The following is a 20,296-nucleotide window of genomic DNA, read 5'->3' on the forward strand; positions in this document are numbered from 1 at the left end:
GTGCGCGGCTATTTTCTGTGCAGCCGCCAGCAACATAAAAAGCTGCCCCGTTTCGCTTGATTTATGCGACCGTGTTCGACGCAATCTACTGACGCGCGAATAGAATCGACAGCGATTAATGATTGATTTCCAACAAGAAGTCGCGCATTCGATGTTATAAATTGACGCGCGCAACAAATCGCAACCCGATATTGAAATATCGACGGATTTTTCCGAAAGCAGCGGGACCGATGGAAATTCCAAAATGTTTCTCTCTCTTGAAAGTCGAATAAAATTCGCATATCGTTGGCGGGAAATACGCGACAGGAAAAAAATATATTAAATTACGGTTAAATAATTATTGAATTACATTTACATCATAACGCGACGGTAACGTTTGAGCTTTAACTGACAAATTGACAAGTTTAATATGTCGCTTTATATTCGCGTATCACTTTCGCGAGAATAAATTCTACAGCGTGTCATACATATATACCACAAATATGATTTTGGAACATATTTTAATATTACATGTTTTCTTTCGCAAATAAAACTAATTTAATTCCCGAACGATCGTTCGGTGACGAACGTCGCCGGGCCGTATGCTAAAGAAAGTATCAAACTAATTCAATCTATTTCGCGATACTCAAGGATTACGGTACTCCGACAGCACGTAAGCGAAATCGCAAATCGTGCTTTTTCGCGACAAAACAAGTTTTATGCGATGAGAAATTCACGTGCAGCATTGGAGCAATGAATCGTGTATTCGGCAGCGAGCGCATTATTATTACGACCGACGTTTCCACGCGGTATGGACGAAAAGCGACACAATTCATTGCAGCATGGGTATATACGAGTGCTGTTAACAGCAAATTAAAACTTTTAATGGATAACCATGGTTATCGGGCGCGAGAGTCGCGATGCATTCGCCTCACCGACTGATAAACAACTGTAGAGGCGACCAATCGGCGTTAACGCGCCGCGCGGGAAAATAATCCTCGATCATGCCGGAAACGAAACGAAACGCGTTAGATCCCCGCTAAGATTAAATTGCCGGCCTCGCGAACACGCTCTGCCAAGTGTTCGTTACAAAATATTTATCCGACGTAATTCACTTCAGCCGACGGACGGACGTGCCGCGCAGGACGTAACTGCGCGACTGCAACGCGCCACGAAATGGTGGCAAAATAGGCGCACGTGCGCGAATTCCGGAGCGGTATCGATAACCGATTCCAATTACTTAGACCGCGCCATCCTCAACGTTAACTTCGATCGCTGACGCGCGATAGCAACTACTCCGGCAAGACCCCGCAACTGCAGTTAACCCTGACTTAATCGATGACGTACGAGCCCTTGGAGTTAAATGCATTCGCTATCTGTAGTTCAGTATCATAAGTAACTATTTCTAACTTACATTGTAATTACATTGTAATTTAGAAATAGTTAATTGTGATACAGATACTCTGAAAAACTTGTGTTTAATTTTTAATATTTTTGTATGCTGGCAGCTAAAAATTGTACCTATAAATCTTCCGTCTCTCGACGAGTTTGAAAATGAGTCGTCCTCAGCTAAGATGTGATGAAATATCATTTCTTTAACTTCTCGTTAAAAATTCCCGGTAATTAAGTTTGAAATGAGAACTCCATTAAAGGAAAGTTCGTTTGACATTACGAGAGCGAAGAGAGCAAGTTAGGGAAAAAGTAAGAAAAGCTACAGTCGGTTGTTTGACGTGCTCCGCATATCTCGGCGACGTTCCGAGCAATCGTTATCTCTGGCCGCAAGTTAACGCGGGCAGTTAACGCAGGCAAAACTGTTTCAATCTCGAAATTCTGATCAAATAACTGCGTACGGAGCGCGGAGAATCCGTGACGCTAATGTACGAGGTATTATGGTGAATATTGCGAAAGGGGAATTCGGCACTTCTCGTGAATATATCGATTCGCCGCTTGTTTGCGCTATTTTGCGTCCAATCGTACGACCCGGAACGATCTGCGCGTACTTTATATCATTCTACGTAAAATTTGCTTTGATCGACAGGCGAAAGAGAGAGAGAGAGAGAGAGAGAGAGAGAGAGAGAGAGAGAGAGAGAGAGAGAGGAGGGAGGGGGAGTAGATTGCCATCAACGAATAAAGCGCGGTCGTCATAATTTATTCAGCTTGTTCAGCGCGCGAAACAATTATCGAGCGCAATTTATCCGCTCGAAAACGACCTGCGGGATTGGTGGATCGATAATAGTGAAATAACGGCGATTAGCAGACGATCGTATAACGAATTAAACTTGAAGCAAATATATCAACTTTTCTTCTCACGACAGTCGAAATACGATCTCTCTATTAATCGCTTCAAATGGAATAATTAGAAAGTGGAACAGATTGCATATAAAAAATTAGCTACGCGGATTTTTTCTTTTTCTAGGAGAACGTTATTGGTTCAGAATCTTTCAGAATTCAGAATTAATAAAAAAATTCATCATACCGATTTATTAATTTTTTTTAGTGAAGAATTTATTTCCAAACAATATATTTTTTTAAAATAAATAGAAGTTATATCCATACAATTTTTGGAGAATATAAATGTAAAGTGATTTGGTAACTTATTATATGTCCCGTAATTTTTCTTCAATTTTTGGAAATCGACATTTAATCATTACTCGTCTTAGCTGATAGTGAATTCCAATAGAAGCCAAATATAGCTCCGAAACTGGATTGCCAAACGGCAATGCATCTAGCCGAGCGACTATTGCACGCCATTTAAGCGGTTCGTGATGCACATTGTGCACAATGTTGCTCGCGCGCGGATAGGGACCAGCCGGTTCGTTAGGGGTCCGTTTGTTTGCCACGGCTCGTAACACACTCTCGCGAAGCCGCGGCGCGGAGTCAGTGATAACTGTGAAGACTTTGAAACTAAATATTTGCATGATAAATGCTTAATTAGGCAAAAACTAATCTAAAATTATTTTCCGGACGTGTTTGTATAAGAAAAACCATAGATAAAAAAGACATAAAGAGAATATTACATAGCTTGTACTTATCAAAAAATATATATAGTCGTTCATATTAGACGCTCGTTTCACGCATCCTTTAAACTGAAAATGTAGCTTGAAATTGCTCTTAAAATTCCATTAACTGATTTTAAAATTTATATCTCGTAAAATAAATCCAAAAGAATTATTATTTTAATGAGGCTCGCCTAGAAACTTGTATCTTTAGATAGTTGTGAAAAATGTATAGCAAAACATTCGAAATAATGCAAACGAAACGATACGAGTTTTCGCTTTAACGTATTTATGACAAAATACAATGATATTTCATCTGATTATGTCGTTCGTGAAAGATACACAATCTCGATCCCGACCCTCTTTGTTTTTCCAAAACAATTTACGTATAACTATCGCTCGTTCGTCCGAGCATGAAAAACACATGAGATGTGTCTGAGGAATACTGCGGGAATGATTTTAATGCAAAAATAACAAGGTCTCGACGCTAATGATTCGGAGAAGCACGGACACATCGTTGGCTTTCCTGCCTCCCTGCATGTCTCATGCACACGTATTTTTGCAACTGTAATAAGAACCGCGTGACACTTGGCTCCTCCCTTTACGGTTTTAGTCGCGGGATATCGAGCAGTCATGTGCTGATCTCGGTACAGTTTGCACGCGTAATCGGAAGTTTACTTATGGTTGCTGTATCATAACTGTCTGACAATGAGAGATTCAACCTCGGGAGATGTTATTTGAGACAAATAAAAATAGACGAACAGTTTTTAACTAAAATGTTAAATACAGTGTTTGAGTTTAAATTTTGCTTTGCGCTATTCATTTTCTTGTAACGAGAAAAAGATGCATTTCAAAAACGAAAGATTCGTTATCTCATTGTCAGTATAAAATAAAAAATGGTTCACTCACCGATACGGATGCGCAGCAGCGGAGTCACAACCAGTCATAGCAGCGTCGATCTGTAACAAATACATAGGAATCCAAATTATAATAGCGCTTAGAATATTTAAACATCATTGTACATATCGAATTCTACATTTATCTTTCGAACAAATACTCGACGAGATTATATAACTTTAATGTCTGTATACGTTTTTTTTTTTTTTTGCATCCTCGGAATGTATACATGGATCTGTCACGTTTGACGCTATTTTTTTCCTACCTTAAAGTATTTTTAAAAATCTGAAAAAATTCACAAAACATCTGTCTACATCGTAGTTGACGATTTTATAGTAATTTTGATAAATATCGTTTATTTAATATTTTCTGGCAGGCTTGCGAGTTTTACAGTTACGAGCTGCAGGCAGATATCATTTTGGTTCAAACGCCGTAGACCCACGTATACAAACAAAGAGTTAATTATATATAAAACTTTTGAGAAATCTCTTTCTCTCAAGCTGTCTCGTAAGATTTCACACATAAAATCCCTCTTCTCTTTAATCCTCGTTTGACGTTCAGCCGAATTAACAGTTGGAATAAATCGGAAGAGACTAGCAATAAATAATATATAAATGATAAGCGACACTTACCCCGAAGTTGCTCCGTCGTCGCCCGACGCCTCCCAGGCCTCCTCCTCCTCTCAGGAGATTCCTCAGGTTGCATGATCGCACAGCACAACACTGACGAGAAAACACACTCGATTACGATCACGCGCGAACTGATTGTCGAACGAAATGGGGAATAATGGCGACATTTGCACGCGACGTACACGGCACTCCAGACTCATATCAAGTTCCAATCTCTCGAGACGCGGACACGAGAGTACGCGATGCAGATTGATCGCTAATCGCAAGGAACGGTCGCGCTTGACTCGCTCCTTAACCTCTTCGCGGCTCCAGATACACATATGTACCATCGCGTTTAAATTCAGGACTGGAGTTTTATTTGCCGTTAAAATTGGTTTCTACGTGTACCATTTAGTCTTTTAATGCATCTTCATTTTAGATTAATACCGTATTGAAAGGGTTAAAGCGTGAACCGCGGTTGCGTCTTCAAGAATAAACGATGGAACGTCGCGCGTTGTCGGCCGCCGACGCCGAGTGCTACCGAGAGACGACTCGAGTGACTCGAGTCTCGCCACGCGAATAACTAGCGCGGCGCCTTGCCGTAAACAAATAACTAAATCGCGCGGTGCGTCGCGTCGCGAGAAACGAGCGACGTGTGTCGATTATACCGTTACGAAATAATTATCGCGTTGTATCTTCTATTCCGTACCTTGCGTCCCAAACTGATTGCTAATGGAACGATGCGCTAGCTACAACGGCTCTCCTTTACTCGAGTTCGATACGGCAATCGATACGGCGACTCACTTCACGCTCCACGATCCGGAAACGACGGGGAATCTCGGTCGGCGCGAACTTTAAAGCGCGAAAATTATGTACGTATCTCGAGCCGACTGTCCAAGGAAGTTTAAGAAATTGATTTGCGCGTGTCCGTAAAGAATAAATTACGATGAAATAATAAGTAATAACTTGTGATTTTTTTATTTCGATTCCTTCGAATGAACAAGCCAGCCGAGATATATTTCCGATACGCCTATTCAAGTTTTCAATCGCGAGAGAATAATCAGTCGTAAACTAATCGCTTATCGTAAGAATAATAATTAATCGCGCATAATCTATACTGTGTACTCGCAACCGCGATCGCGTCTTGAGGCACAATGCGACGATTCACGGAGCGATACCCGTCACACGACCCGCCCGTTCGAGCTTCGGCGTGCGAATGATAGCGCGGCGACCTTGCGTAAACAAAAAACCGCGCGGCACGCGGTACGTCGCGAGTTCCGAGAAACGCGTGACGTATATCGATGCCGTTACGAAATATTTAAAGCGTTATAAAATACATATGTATATGTATCTTCTATACCCTGGGTTTCGAATTAATCGCTAATGAACGACAATGTACTACAATGTATGTATGTACCTCTCCGTTACTCGAGTCGTTCGATACGATGACTCGCGTATCACTGCATGCTCACGATCTGAAATGAGGGGCGAGTTGCGTTTTATTGTCAGTCGGCACGAATTTCAAAGCGCGAGAAGTATTTCGAGGAGTCGACTGTCTAAGAAAATTTAGGGAAATGATTATCACGCGTCTGTAAAGACCAGATAAAGCAATTTTTCCGTCATTTTTCTCCTTTGAATGAATAAACTGTGCGAAATATTTCCTTCAGTAAATAGCCGTTGCTTTGATACGCTTACTCGATGAGCTTGAGAGCTTGATGCTTGAGAGCCACAATTTAAATAAAAAAAAAGTGATCGCGCGTACGAGAGAGAGAGAGAGAGATCGTTTTATACTATAATATTCACCAAGTGTTATGAGATCATGGATTGCACGGCAAAACATACCATCTTGTAGCAATAACTAATTTTCTAACTATTTTTAATTAAAAATTGTCGGGCAATGTAATTTAATCCGAATAAAACAGAATTAATGTATCACGCCTCAAAAATATTTCTCGATCTATTATTTCTAGTAATTCCAATTATGATTCGCTTCGAAATTCGTGGTCTAATCATGCGTGTTTATTTCAGCAATATTCAACGGCAACGGTTACTCGCCGCATCATTTGTATCTCCCGTGAGTGAAATTATTCGCGTGGTTTCTCGTCACCGATCGCTTTGTTTGATGTATGCTAATTGCCGTTTCCGATAAACTTCGCCGGGACAAACCGACCGTCGCGCCTAGGGCCGCGGTATTCGCAATACATGCCATTCGTCTCCGGCAATCGACGACGTGCCGTTCGATTACGTGTTCGATAATCGCTCGTTTCCCGAGCGAGGAATCTAGGCGAGCGAATGTTCATTTCCTTCCTAGACGGAACACCGTGGCTCCGTAAACCCCCTTTTCGTTACCCACCACTGGGGCAGTGGTGGTTGCTCTCAATTTTGGACATTCGAAATGCCCCATTTCCGGGGGAACGTTGCCCACGCCATCCATTTGCCGGTTCATCGATAAGGGGGAATACGGACCGATATCGAGAGGGTATCGCACTTACGGCGCGCGACGCTAAATCGACTGCGACAGACGGAGGTTTCAAATTCCGGTAACTGAAAATCTTCCCGAACATTGCACTTTCGTAACGGGAAAAAGAATGTCCTTAATATTTTAAATAAAACCTTGGCAATTAAATTTAACAACTCGCAACAGCAGATCCAAATTGTCATGGTGGAATTAATTTAATTCCAATAAATAGCGTTTTAAATAATTAAAGGGAACCCTTTGGTTTCCCCTATAGCTTGAGGAAATCAATTCCATGAAATATTTTTTAGAAATTTCGAATCTGAGACGTAGGTAAATGTATTGTACAATGTACGTATTGTATACAGGTATTGAATTGTGACATTCGCCATAATTAACCTATCATGATTGCAGTTTGATATTATAACGTGATATATTCACGCAACTGCAAATACATTGCGTGTCAAGATATTGAATTGCAAAATTCGACATAATTAAATAATTCCAGTGCAATCATAAACCAGATGCCCAATTAATTAATGTTAATTCAATATACTCAGTACGATAATCCGAATGGAATTAACAGCCGAATCTATATGTTTAATAAATTTGACTTTATAACAGAAGTACGATATCCTATTTGACTCTGTACTCAATGAGATATAAAAATATTAATTATCCGCCAACTTGTCCGTCGATTTATTTTAAAGATATTTTTGAAAAAGAATATAACTCTCGGATTTTCCCCGATTTAAAACCATATCTAAAAAAGATCTCCATATTCTAAAGATTATTCACCGAAAGATCTGATGACAACGGATCCGGAAAGTCGTGTCTTGTAATCTTTTCTTTCTTTCCCAGGACGTAAGATGCCCATGTGTGTACGCTAAGGATGCAACTCTAACAATAAGTCACAAAACTGGCGATGTACAAAACTAGCCGTCGCGTCGCGCGAAACAACAGTATCGTCACAGCGGAATTGGGTTATCCACCTTGCAGGAACACGTTCCTGCTCGCGCGTTTCATACATCCGCGCAGAGAAGAGCTCTCTCGTGCAGGTGCAGATGCCGGATGCCGGGGACACGCGCGGCGCGTTAGGGGAAGAGCAGGAGGGAAGATGCAGTGCGAGGCGCAGTTGCACGCGCGATGCACAGACGGCTCGCGGTTGCGCCAAGTTAAGGCCGGCTTGTTAGGAAAGTTGTATCAAGTTGGATCGTGCTACCCACGAAGAGACTTTGCTTGGGAGCCTCTCCTAAACACATCGCCTCCCCCCCCCCCCCGATTTCACACTCAAATCCTCCGTAACGTCACCCGTATTCGTCCCTCCCCTCAACCCTTTGACCGTGTCGACCTTCATATGCATCTATGTGAAACATGCGTATGTATGCATGCGGGTACAAGTGTATAGAGCGCGTATAGTAGATTTACCCGTATTATTACCCGCAGCAGTTTGGCAGAAATGGAGAGCCCCGTGGTGCCTCATTAAGTTCGCGAAGGACAAGCCGATCCACTCCGCACGAAGTAGCTCTAGCTCCATGCGCGAGAGAAGTCTTGTAAACTAAGAACTAACTTAGAGTAATTCTTAATTGATTAAGAAATGTGAGAGAGAGATGCAGAAGCAAGATTATATGGTTTCTATAAAAAAAATTTTGTCATTTGTTTTAAAATAATGCATGCGTTACAATATAAAAAAAAAAAGTTTTGGTATCATAATTTAAAATGCATAATAAAATTTTTCATGCAAAGACATAAAACAGAATAAATATGTGACTTGAAATGCTCCATATTATTAAATTTTATAGATTAAGCATATTCTGATGTGATGTTTGGAACTTGGATGTATACGAAAATACAGTTATGATTTATTGACCATACGGCTAGGTATAAATTTCTTTCGCCGCGTACTATATCAGCGCGGTGTAAAAGCTTCTTCGACTTTATCGTCGTGAAATTGTACGAAAACTAGGCCATCTGTTTACAGCGCAACACGGTTTTATTGGACATCAAGCGAGAAACGTTCTGACATTTTTGTAATTTCTTCAGGTAGCGAGAAAACATTAATATTTTAAGCATCCAAATCTTGTGTTTTATGCAAGAAACTCGTATTACACGTACATATAATATTATTAATATTGTATTAACAGTATGATATATGAAATATATAATGTGATTTAGCGTAACATATTATAGTATAGTAAATTACTCAACTTATACGTCAAGTAGTTGACTACAGATTAGATCAGACACAAGATAAAATAGGATAATCGTATTGCACGAAAATAATTGCATATAGTCTCATAAAAAGCAGCTTTTTGTATACATGTACCAAGAAAATTTACTGACAATAATAAACCTATTTTGGCAACAGTGCCAAAAGATAAAGGGTCTCGCATTGCTCTATTAAATTTCTCGAAGATGAAGCAACCCGTTCCTTCCGCTCTCTTCTTCATAAATGTACAATGAATAGGGGCATGCCTGCCAGAGTACATAAAATGCCAAATGGATCGATAGTTAATAGCTCTAAATTTTATGGATATAAATTTTAATACAAAATTTCTAGTCAATAAAAAACTTTCAAACTTTCATCGTTTCAGTTACAAAACTAATTTCCTTCCTTCATAGAATTATTATTATGACAAAAAAATTATCTTTAAAAATATTACAGGCAAGGGAACAATAGAACTAAAATTTTTATAAAAAATTACGAAAAAAAAATAATTCAAAAAGGGGTCTCAGCATAAAAAATCGATGAAAATCAATCAAGAGGTTGAAGTATCTCACATGCGATAAAGATGGGAGCGATATGTAGAGACTGAAAACACGACATTGTACCGCTAGCGTTATTTTATTGTGAGCTATTGAGAAAAACCGTGTCAATTTACCACGTAATACAGATATTTTCCGGTTATTAAGTTATACACCCGCGTAATGCCGGATCGTGTGATGTACATGTAGGGAATCGATAGCAGTAAAAGTTTTTTAATCGATGGCACTAGTTCTTTTAAGCTATATATAAAGAGATACTTAAATGTGAAGTGAAAGAACGAGATGAGAAAAAGTCCGCAAAAAGGTAACCAAGTAGTTAAAATAGAGGAATATTAGCTCGAAACGCGGTATAAAGCCTCGAAGAAAAATACAGGGCAGAATTATGCTAGTGCAGTATCTAATGAAACAGTACTGTGATAATTAGCGGTGTAAAGTTTAATTATACGTCTGCGTTAATGTTAATTCACGTACAGACGCAGAAACGTATCGTTAATATAAAAAGTGGCTGTAATCTTAAACAATGGCAATAGTGATAAAATTTTCCTTCAGTAATATTAATTCTATATAGAACCAAGAAATACTGAAAACGAGCAGATCTTTTAAATGATAATAATCATATAACTGAAATAAAATCCGCGAGATATTAAAGTCTGCTATAAAAAGTGGAATAAAAATACTAAAGAATAGCGTTTGAACTTCATGGTGGGAAAATATACCATAACAGTTAAATCATGCGTCTCAAACGTATGAAACGCCTATCGCCTTAAATAGACACGACGATAGTAGTAAAAGTTCTCCATTGGTGATATTTCTCCCTAGGTGCACATAAACGGACTCTCAACCGATTAACGAAGCGCGAAAACGCGCTTCCAAAGAGATAATCGCGCGGATAAAATAAAATCCTAGAAATATTAGAATGTGTCGAAGAAGGGTAAGGAAAAGGCAAGGGAATGAGGAGAGCAGAGATCTACAGTGGAGGAAACTGCAGTATCGCACGTCCTTAAGACCCGCACTCTTATAATTTTCTCACGCTCGATGGACCGCTCGAACGTCGAGAACAGGAGTTTCAGGGATCGAATTTCGAATATAGCAATAACCTCTCTCACACCGTCTGACAGTCACACAAGAGATTCCGGCGCGGAATCTCTTCGTGACCTAAGTCGGCCGCGATCGCCGCCTCTCGGCTGCTTCCCGGGGAAGTTGAAAAGTTGTTTCAGACGCCAATTCCGAGGAAGATGAAGACGAACAAAGAACTGCCGGTGGAAGAGGCAGAGCGTCTTCCTACTCGGATTTTCATCCAGTCTGGAGTATAATCCGGACTTTCTCCCAGCTCCTCCGCTCTGAAGGAACTGGAAACATTTACAGCCAGCCGGCACGAAACTCGTTGCCCCTCTGCCGCGCGCAACTATCAATCCAACTTCTACCCCTGCCATCGTCCGCCACGAATTTATCAATCTCGATGTCTACGCGCACGTCCATTCTTCAGCCGCCGAAATGAACGACTTCGTCTTCCCGACGCGATCGCGCGCAATTTGTCAAATCACGCTTGTTTGCTCTAAGCACTTTCGCGAACTTAACGGAAACGCGGATAAGTTCGGCGCGACGAGCAAACCCCCCGGCTCGTCGCGTTCTTCAGTCGCGGCACTAATTAAAGGTCGCGTATTGTCACGAGCGAGCTTTGTTCGCATTTCAATTACGGCCCGGTCGATTTCGCTGAATGAAGCGCCACGAGCCAATCCGAAAGCCACCCCAGCCGACATTGTTCTTATCCCTCTTGTTCATCAGGAATTCGACCGCTTTAAGACGCACAGGCTTTGATATAGTACCGGCGTGAAAATTGAATACTATGCGGAAAGCGCAGAGATGCTCGTTTAAATCTAGACGAACGTCTTCGGAAAAACGATTATCGTGTTTCATCCGATTCTTCGTGCACACTCCTTCGAAACGTGATCGAGAAATACATTGAAGTTACAATCAAGGACTATTAAAAGGCCTTCCTGAATACGCCATTGATTTTTTTAATTCTTTTTAGACAAATTTCTTTGTTAAATAAATAGAAATTTATGCTTCGTGCATTTGACAAGAAAATGCAATGATATTTTCGTCGCATTGCGCTTTAATGGTACAATTATCGTGAAAGAAAGCAGCTCGTCTCGCCTCGCTCGTCGAATTCTTTGACAGGGTGAATTATGACGATCATTAGGTGGATTGATTTCACCGTCTATAAGTTTAAATTTAGCGACATTGAATTTCGCGAATTGAACCGCGGGCCCATTCGCGTTCGTCGTGTCGTCAATCTTCGTTCCAAGCTCCTTCAGCCCCCGTTCTTACCGCTCGAATATGTCGCAGGGTTGTCGAATATAAAAAAAAAAGAAATCTCTCGGGCGAATAGCAGAGGTGCGTGGTTCCGATAGGTTGATCGAATCGCATTTCTTATTTATTCCAGAGAGAACTTTCGTGCGAAATCGCGATATTTGTATTGACGACAAAATTTGCTATGCTATTTCCATAAAGTATCTCTCAATGATCGGATTCTTATTGAATAGCGTTTCGAACAAAACAACGGAAGATTCGCATATACAGAGGAAATTGTCGGTATTCACTTATATGATAAAACATTTGATTGATCCCGGGAAACGATCGATTCGAATTACGTGCCGCATTGACGTCGCATATACTTTTCATTACGAGTGTCAGAAAATTAGATCAATTTAGGTCAAAATTGAGGAACGTTAATCTGCGTCAGAATTATTTCAAATCTCGAAAGAAGATGAAGGAAGACGGAGTTTGAATTTTATATTTATTTTCGTTTCCCTCCGCGAAATCACTTTTTATTTTCGCAATCCACGAAATATAAAGCAGACATCTGGAAAGATTTTCCTGAATAATAATCATTAATATAAGGCCACGTAAAGAACGAAAATCCTGTTGAAAAGAGGCGACTTTGCCGCCAGGAACGAGCGGAATTAATAAAACGCCACTGTTTGCGAATGTAATTTGCGGGATGGAATCAACGTCTATTTAAGTCCTGATGAAATTACCGACCGGTTAGAGACAGATGGAGTTTCAAAGGGAGGATAATATTCATTCATAAATTCTGTCTGCCCCAGGCAAGCGAGAGCAAGGCGGAAGAGAAGACGCCGCAAGACAGACAGGGATCAGACTGGAACGGTTGTGAGAAAAGCGGGTCAATACTAATTAATCTAATTAACGAGGCTAATTTAAGCTACGACTCGACTTTAATGACTTTTTCAGCTTGCTTTCGTAAGGCAATATAATACTCTGGCCACGTCTGTTGGATTAATTCAGGAGAGCGCGTTGTACAAAGATTTATTCAAATTTAACGAAAATCGGAGAACGTATGTTAAATAAAAAAAAGAATTATTCGCTCTCATTTAAATAAGGCATAATTCGAATCATTGTAACAAAGCAAAAAAACATAAAAAAGACAACATTAGCATGTCAATTTCTGAATAGCACAAAATTTTATCGCTATAAACTAACTTTGTATGTATTCGATGTGCAGAACTTCTTACTTGTAGAAGTCTATTTCATATTTATATGTTGCGAATTTTTTCCATGATCGAATTTCAGTTCTTGATTTTTTACGACAAAACGACGCAGGTATATGATCGACAGTTTCCGCCGAAATTACAGCGAAATAGCCTGTTTCGCGTTCTGCCAACGCACGCAGTCCATATCCCTCGCGGTTTCCACTAATTTCGTAACTAATTACGTCTCCTTCGAACTCGGCGGGACCACTGCCGGCACGAGAACTATTTCGATCCCTTTGAAAGCTACGTTTCGGTTTTGTTCGCACGAATGGAATGAGAAACCGCATCGCGTAACATTTTGGGCGAATAACTGGACGCAATAAAAACACGGCAGGTACACAGCGTGTTTCGGAAAGTTTGCGCAGCATTTCACGATGATTATCCTTTGACAAATCCGAAATTAATTTTCTCTTTACTGAAATATATAGGAAACTTCGCGAAGAGGAAATTAATCGGAAATTTAATTAATTAAATTTTAATTGACAAGAAATCGTAAATAGAAATTAATTGATTAAAAAATTACTTTCTATATCAAACGTGAAATTTTAACGTTTATCCTATTTCAGATACGACAGTATCGCAAAAAGTACTTAAGTTTTCCGAGAATTACGACACGTGGGGTTTAATTGCGCCGGATGTTCCGTCGATTCCTGATTAAAATTCCGCGAGTCCTCGGTAAAAAGGGCTCGAAGAAAAGAAGGGAATGGATGGTATACGGGGTAAAAGCTGCACGTGTAGCGTACAATACCGGCCGCAATTCCGTCTGAAGCGACGTTAGTTTTTCAACGGCGCGGGACACCCGGCCGTCGTTTATTCGCCATCGATCGATTGTTAAATCGTGCGTGACGATGAATGCCGGTCCAGGGGGGGTAAAACCGACGAGACACGGGGTAAAGCACGTCAGAGAAGATTGTCCAAGAGATTTTTCAGGATTGCGTTGCGAACGCGCGCGAGCATGGGATGTGTCGCGTGGGATCAGTGTGTGTACATGTGTGTGCGTGCGTGTGGGTATGCACGAGTCTCTGTTGGGGTGGCGCACTATTTCCGGAGTAGCGGACAACGAGTCTCGAGCGGTAATATTAATTGACTATAAATTCAATGCTTCTCGTCCTTTCTCTCCCTCGGCATTAATTCGGCTATCTCGAGAGCGGCTTCCGTCGTCGAGCGGCTACTCTCGCGACAAAAGCAACGAATCCACCGTTAACGAAGCGCCTTAAACGCGCGCTACTTAACGCGCCCAGAGCAACGAAAACAGGACGACGAACGGTTTCCGGGATACTTGGCAAGGGTAATTGATCGTTAAACGCGTTTGCATCGCGGCGCGGTCGTTGTTTCACCGCCAGTTGGATAACGATTACGCGACAGTATAATCGTCGCGTTTCGCAACATGAGAAACAAACGCTTCAGGCGCCCTTCAGATAAATGAAATATTCATGTGAAATATATATACGTGTAATATATCAAGCATCGATTTACAATAACTTTCTTTTTCTTTCAATAGTCATCATTGTCACAGAAATTCCGTGCTAAAAATACCAAAAATATGTCGGATTTATATAACTAGATCGTAAGTATTTCAACGAGTTGTTATATAATAAAGGCCCAATTGTGTCTTGTTGCAGGTCGAACGCACGACTCGACATACACTCTGTATAGATTAGGCGAGAGACTGTCCACGGGCGCCAGATTATACGTGGAAACCGGAAGAGCCGATGGACTGGACGCGGATGGGGACTCGCCAAACAGCCTTCACTCATTCACGGGTCCCCCGATTCCTCAAGGCGAAGGCACGAGCGTCACGCGGGCCTTCTTGGACGGCAATCATACTCTAATTAGCATTATGGCGCGCATCAATCCCAGTCCCGATTGGTTCGTAGGCGTGGATTCCTTCCAACTGTGCGTCGAGGGCAATTGGGTCGATACCGTTACCGTAGAGGTAATTACATTTGGCAGTAATGCGCATGAAACTCAATGTGTCAATGTGATCGAAATTCGTCTCGTAAAAGAGAAAATTAAAATAGATGCAACGCGGAAAATGTATAATGCAACATAGCTGTACTTTTTCAAAGCACTATCAATAATTGTCACATAGATTTATCTTTATAAACTTATGTAACTTAAAGTCTTAAAAGTATACAATAATACCAGGAAATTATTTTTGCGTTGTACGCTCATAGTACTTGTTCAATTATTCAGGTCGTTATTTAAATAAAATACATTTCGGACGATCATTACGGTCACACGAAATACGAATACAAAATGTAAATCGCGCTTGAATCAGCCCCGGGAAGTCAGATGTCTGAGCATCGCTGGTCGCGAAATATAATTCATGCGTCTATCTCCGCGAATATCGCTGCGCGCCCTGTCATCCCGCTAAAATCCGCGAATGCTCGGAAAATGCCCCCGTTTAAACCACCTTCCGTTATTCCTTTTTCAACAGCTCGACCCGCTGGATGGGGGCACGGATAACGGCTTCACATTTACGGCTGCCAACTGGCCGACGCAGCCCCAAGGAATCGCTTACAGGATCACATCCCGATATCCGGCACATCCCGCGGGAAGCTTCTATTATCCGAATCTACCTCGTCTACCGCCGATAGCTACCCTCACATTCACCAAGGTACATATCTCATATCCTCGTATACGCGCGATCCTTTATTTTCTTCGCATTAATTCATCGTGTGAAATAAATTGATTAACTTGGTAAAAATGAAATTTTTACATAAACGCGTATTTACGCAATTATCTTGAAACAGTGCAGAAATCGGAAATTTTTCTACTCGCATGAAAAAGTGATAAGATAAATGGATCTACTTTGAAACTGAATTACTTCGAAACGTTTTGTTTTTCAAGAAATTAGGAACAAATTACATAACTCGAGCTTTTAGTGGCTCGATATTACCTCATCTTCTTTTTTACGCATTTAATGCTTCGATTTCACGAGAGCTCTTTTGTCGTCTGATAATAGCCGCGCAGCAGCAGCCCATTAAAAGAACATCGAGCTTCAGTATAATAGCCATTAATTTATTTCCCCGGTATTGATATGCTACGCAATAAATGCTCTGACAATATCAGTTTCAGCATAAAACTGATTAATTGCATTCGCTGTTTAAACAATCTAATAATTCTTCTTGTCGGTCCGATAATACAGTCTCGATAATGTTCATATATTTTCATATATCGAACACGAGGTATAATATTGAAATTATACATTTCCGCTGATCTTCGTAAACGGAACAAAACACATTTTAAATATTTATGGAAAAATTATATGTCGTTTTCTCTTGATATTTTGCAACGAGAATTTGCTTCCAAATACGATCGCTGAATTGTTTTATTATTTAACCTCTACACCCCTTTCCTACACTGCATGATATTAAATACATTTTCGACGCGCAAGAAGGGTGCCTCGACTCAACGCAAATATTTGTTTTCCGAAGCCATGCGAAGATGCGAACAAGTTCGTCCTCCTTCATTTTGTATTCCTGCAAACATCGAAGCTATCTTCGCGAAACTATCTTCCGCCTCATTGCCAAACTGATATCTTTAACCCAGTTTTTTCGCCCGAGAGTCAGTTAAGTATTATGGCGAAGATTATTTCAAAAACTTATTTCATAAGATTTTATCGTGAAAAAAATCCGAGTATCTTGAACTTAAATTTTCAATATGTAAAAATGTATACGCTCTTAATGATTTTTTAACAGATAGATCGGATAATATTAAAGTAAAATCAAATTAACGCTTATATTTTAATCGCGATATCGCAAAGATTTACACATCGTTCAAACATGAATAACCTAATTGACCGAAAATTCACAGTCATAACAGTCTTTTAAGATCTTATCCCTAGCCACAGCATGATACTCGCGGTAACGAAATTCGAGAGGCAACGACTCGTATTAACTCGCTAATTATCTCTGCCTACAGTCCATCCTCCTTCCCTCACTGACTCCACTTCATCCGCCTCTCTGCTTCCGACCTCTCTTTGACTCGTGTCACCTCTGCTTCCGCTTTTCCATAGAGCAAAGGGATGACCTGCCTACTAAATTTCTCCCCCTTACTCAGCCTCACTTACCACTTAATTACCAAACTTCTATCGCTAATCCGATATACCTTCTCGCAGCTCGTTCTCTCTCACCGTTTTCTCACCGTTTTCTCACCATCCTTCATCTTCTTCTTTGATTTTTGCCCGATTATGATAACGTAATCTGCACTTGCTAATACTTCCAACAGATTTGTCAATCCGTTTTAGATAAAGGCGGAATAAAAAGTGATTTACAACGTAAGATCGAAATCGTAAGATTATATAGTTCAATGTACTTTTAAAAAATGACCTTTTTATTATTAATGATTCTTAATTAATTTATTGTATGTTTTTTGTATTCCTAATATTTGATGTTCCTAATATTTATCTGTTACCAAAGGCATTTAAGCAGAATAATGTTGTAAATAATATCTTAAGAATTTTGAGTTTTGTTCAAACAAACCAAATTGTTGTTTATTACGTAGCCTTTATTGGCGCTTAAAATATGCTTACGCAATTACTACAATATATGTATAGTGTATTATTTTATTTCTCTCGCAAAGCATTTTCACGAGTGGCTATCAAGAGCCAGTTTCAACCCCCCCGAGAAGGAGAGGTGCTCGCAGCTGCGCTCGCGACCCCACTGTTTCCATTAAACTTTACGCTTCCGGAACTCCATTAAACTGAAAATCAGACCGCCTAATGTAATGCCCATTTCGTACAACAACGCGCCCATTATCGCCCCAAAGTGTCCGGTGTCAAGTGTTCGCGAAATCGAGGACGTTTGTTTATGTACGCCACTTGGCTTCTTGAGAACTTTGAATAATGGAGGCATGATCGGATATAGAAATGAAAATTAACGAGTAGATTGTACGAAGTCACATTATTACGAGACATGCTTGCAATACGAACGACCGTTGAATAATAAATTCAGTAATTCCACTTTTGTCACTTATTTATAATATATTTACAATGCAAGTCCAAGTGTGTTATTTTAGCTGAAGCTCTTCTCACACATTTCTTTCCATTTTAAATCATGTCAATTAACACGATTGAACGTATTAAATTTTAATTACGATTAAACGTGTTAAATGACGTAATTTAACACATAAAGAAACATTTAAAAAGAGCTTCAGTCAAGTGTGTCATTTTTAAACGTTTATGCGTGTAAAAATAATACATTTGCCACTTGGATTTGCAGTGTACGTGTATATTAAATATCGTAAAATTATGTTAATAAAGTATGCAATAAGACTTGGAATAATTCAACTGATAATTCAATTAATAATTATTAATTTAAGAAATTTGGAGCAGGCTTGTTATAAATTCCTTGAAACAACAAACGAACTTAGCATACCAAAATTTATTGTTTAATGAAAGCACGTTCCCAAAATTAAATTTGCGGCAGAAGATGCGGCATAGCAACGTCTGCGAAAAGACTAAAATATTTAGTTCTTAAATGGAAAGAAGGAAGTTACTAAGGTGAAAAAGGAAAATTTAATTAAAAAATAACAATATAACCGATTTAATCTGGAATTTTCTCGGGATATTTTCTTGGGATGGCATATTTGTATGCTAACCCAATTATACCGAGCAAAATAAAACCATGATTTAAAATTAATTTCGTAAAAGCTCACAGTAAATACTATTCTCAAGTGGTAAAATATACACAAGTATCTCTCGGGCATATACAATTAAAGATTCAGTCTATATATCGGGTTAGTCGTGTCGAATCTCTTATTAGCATTCTTATTGCGGAGTTTTCTCGAAAAATGCTTCGATAGAAATAATAATGTAAAAAACGCATTATCGTAGTTATAATTATATAAGAAACTACAGTATTTTGGTACCCTTTTACACGAAAATGCATGTTTTTCAGAAAACGATTTATAAGTTTCTAAAAAATATTTCATTTGATATAATTTAAAAATATTTTTAAATTAGAATTAATTATATGTACCTAATTTATCATATTCTGGAAGACTTTTGTATGTAATAATGGCAGACAGCGTTAAATAATACCATTTATTAAGATAAATTTTCTTAATAAATTAAGATAAATAATAGCATAAAAACAATATTCTAAATTATTAGGAATTATCTGATTATATTTTTCAATAAATTGTCGACGCGATTTTTGTTGGATAATATTTTCTTAAACACGAGATATCGTACGTGTGATGGAAACTAACATTTGCAAGTAGCTAATATTTATTCCGGTTGATTATTATCAATTGTTAATGTTGACGCGCAAACGCAATTTTACGCGAACGGCTAATACGCGCGCGATGTGTTAATTATCCTCGAGTATGGTTGTCCACGCGGGGATAATTAGTGTCTCTTGAGGCTAGTGTGCGCGGACGTGCTGGAGTATGAGTCACCGACCACGGATATGGATAAATTGAGGTCCACGGTGGTGAACCAAATCATCGCGAGGCGAATTAGCTAAATCGACCCGAAAATGGTGCAGCGTCCTAAATTAATTTAAATGTCAGAAATTGAATTAGAGGGATACACCCTTTCACACATGTCGAAAACATGGTGTCGATTACCGTCAGGCCCACATTTCTCGCTAAGATTGATGAGACGGAAAAACATAAATCGCGCAATAACGTTACACAATATTGTTATAGTAACGTCACGTATAACAATATAATATTATTATAATCGATGAAACGCATATTACCCCAAAAAACGTTTATATCTTTGAATATTGTAAAATTGAATTCTTATAAATGTTAATTCGCGAATTTAATCCAGTTATTAGTGAACGCTTTCTTCGTATCACATATGCTAATTCGCCTATTCAAAAATAACATTCAAATCGCGGGATATATCCAAATCTTCCCTAAGGGGTAACCCGCGATCACGCTCTGGGGGCTGGTAACGCATGAATTACTATAGTCGAGTGCTGCAGATAAAGGGCTACATTCGCGCCGGCGTGTGGAATCGGCGTGGAGCGGATTAGGCAGATTAAACAGATTAAGCCGAAGCAGTAGGGACCATTTGCCTGCCTC

General features: G+C 39.6%; 2 protein-coding genes across 2 annotated transcripts in view; one reads left to right on the top strand and one right to left on the bottom strand.

The window, feature by feature from the left end:
* The window catches only part of Arr1 (arrestin 1), a 216,428-nt gene that overhangs the window by 143,517 nt on the left and 52,615 nt on the right, over window positions 1-20,296 (bottom strand). The window contains exons 4-5 of the mRNA XM_071707477.1: window positions 4,505-4,594; window positions 3,885-3,934 (exon numbers count right to left, since the gene is read on the bottom strand). The gene's annotated coding sequence lies outside the window, so the exon portion shown is untranslated. The remainder of the gene's footprint in view (window positions 1-3,884; window positions 3,935-4,504; window positions 4,595-20,296) is intronic.
* Window positions 1-20,296, top strand: part of LOC139773204 (spondin-1) — a 161,527-nt gene that overhangs the window by 105,167 nt on the left and 36,064 nt on the right. The window contains exons 3-4 of the mRNA XM_071707475.1: window positions 14,878-15,191; window positions 15,696-15,875. Coding sequence (XP_071563576.1) covers window positions 14,878-15,191; window positions 15,696-15,875 — 494 coding nt within the window. The remainder of the gene's footprint in view (window positions 1-14,877; window positions 15,192-15,695; window positions 15,876-20,296) is intronic.

This window comes from Temnothorax nylanderi, unplaced genomic scaffold, assembly GCF_030848795.1.
Source record: "Temnothorax nylanderi isolate EJ_2023f unplaced genomic scaffold, tnyl_v1.0 TNYL_tig0059_pilon, whole genome shotgun sequence".
NCBI lineage: Eukaryota > Metazoa > Arthropoda > Insecta > Hymenoptera > Formicidae > Temnothorax > Temnothorax nylanderi.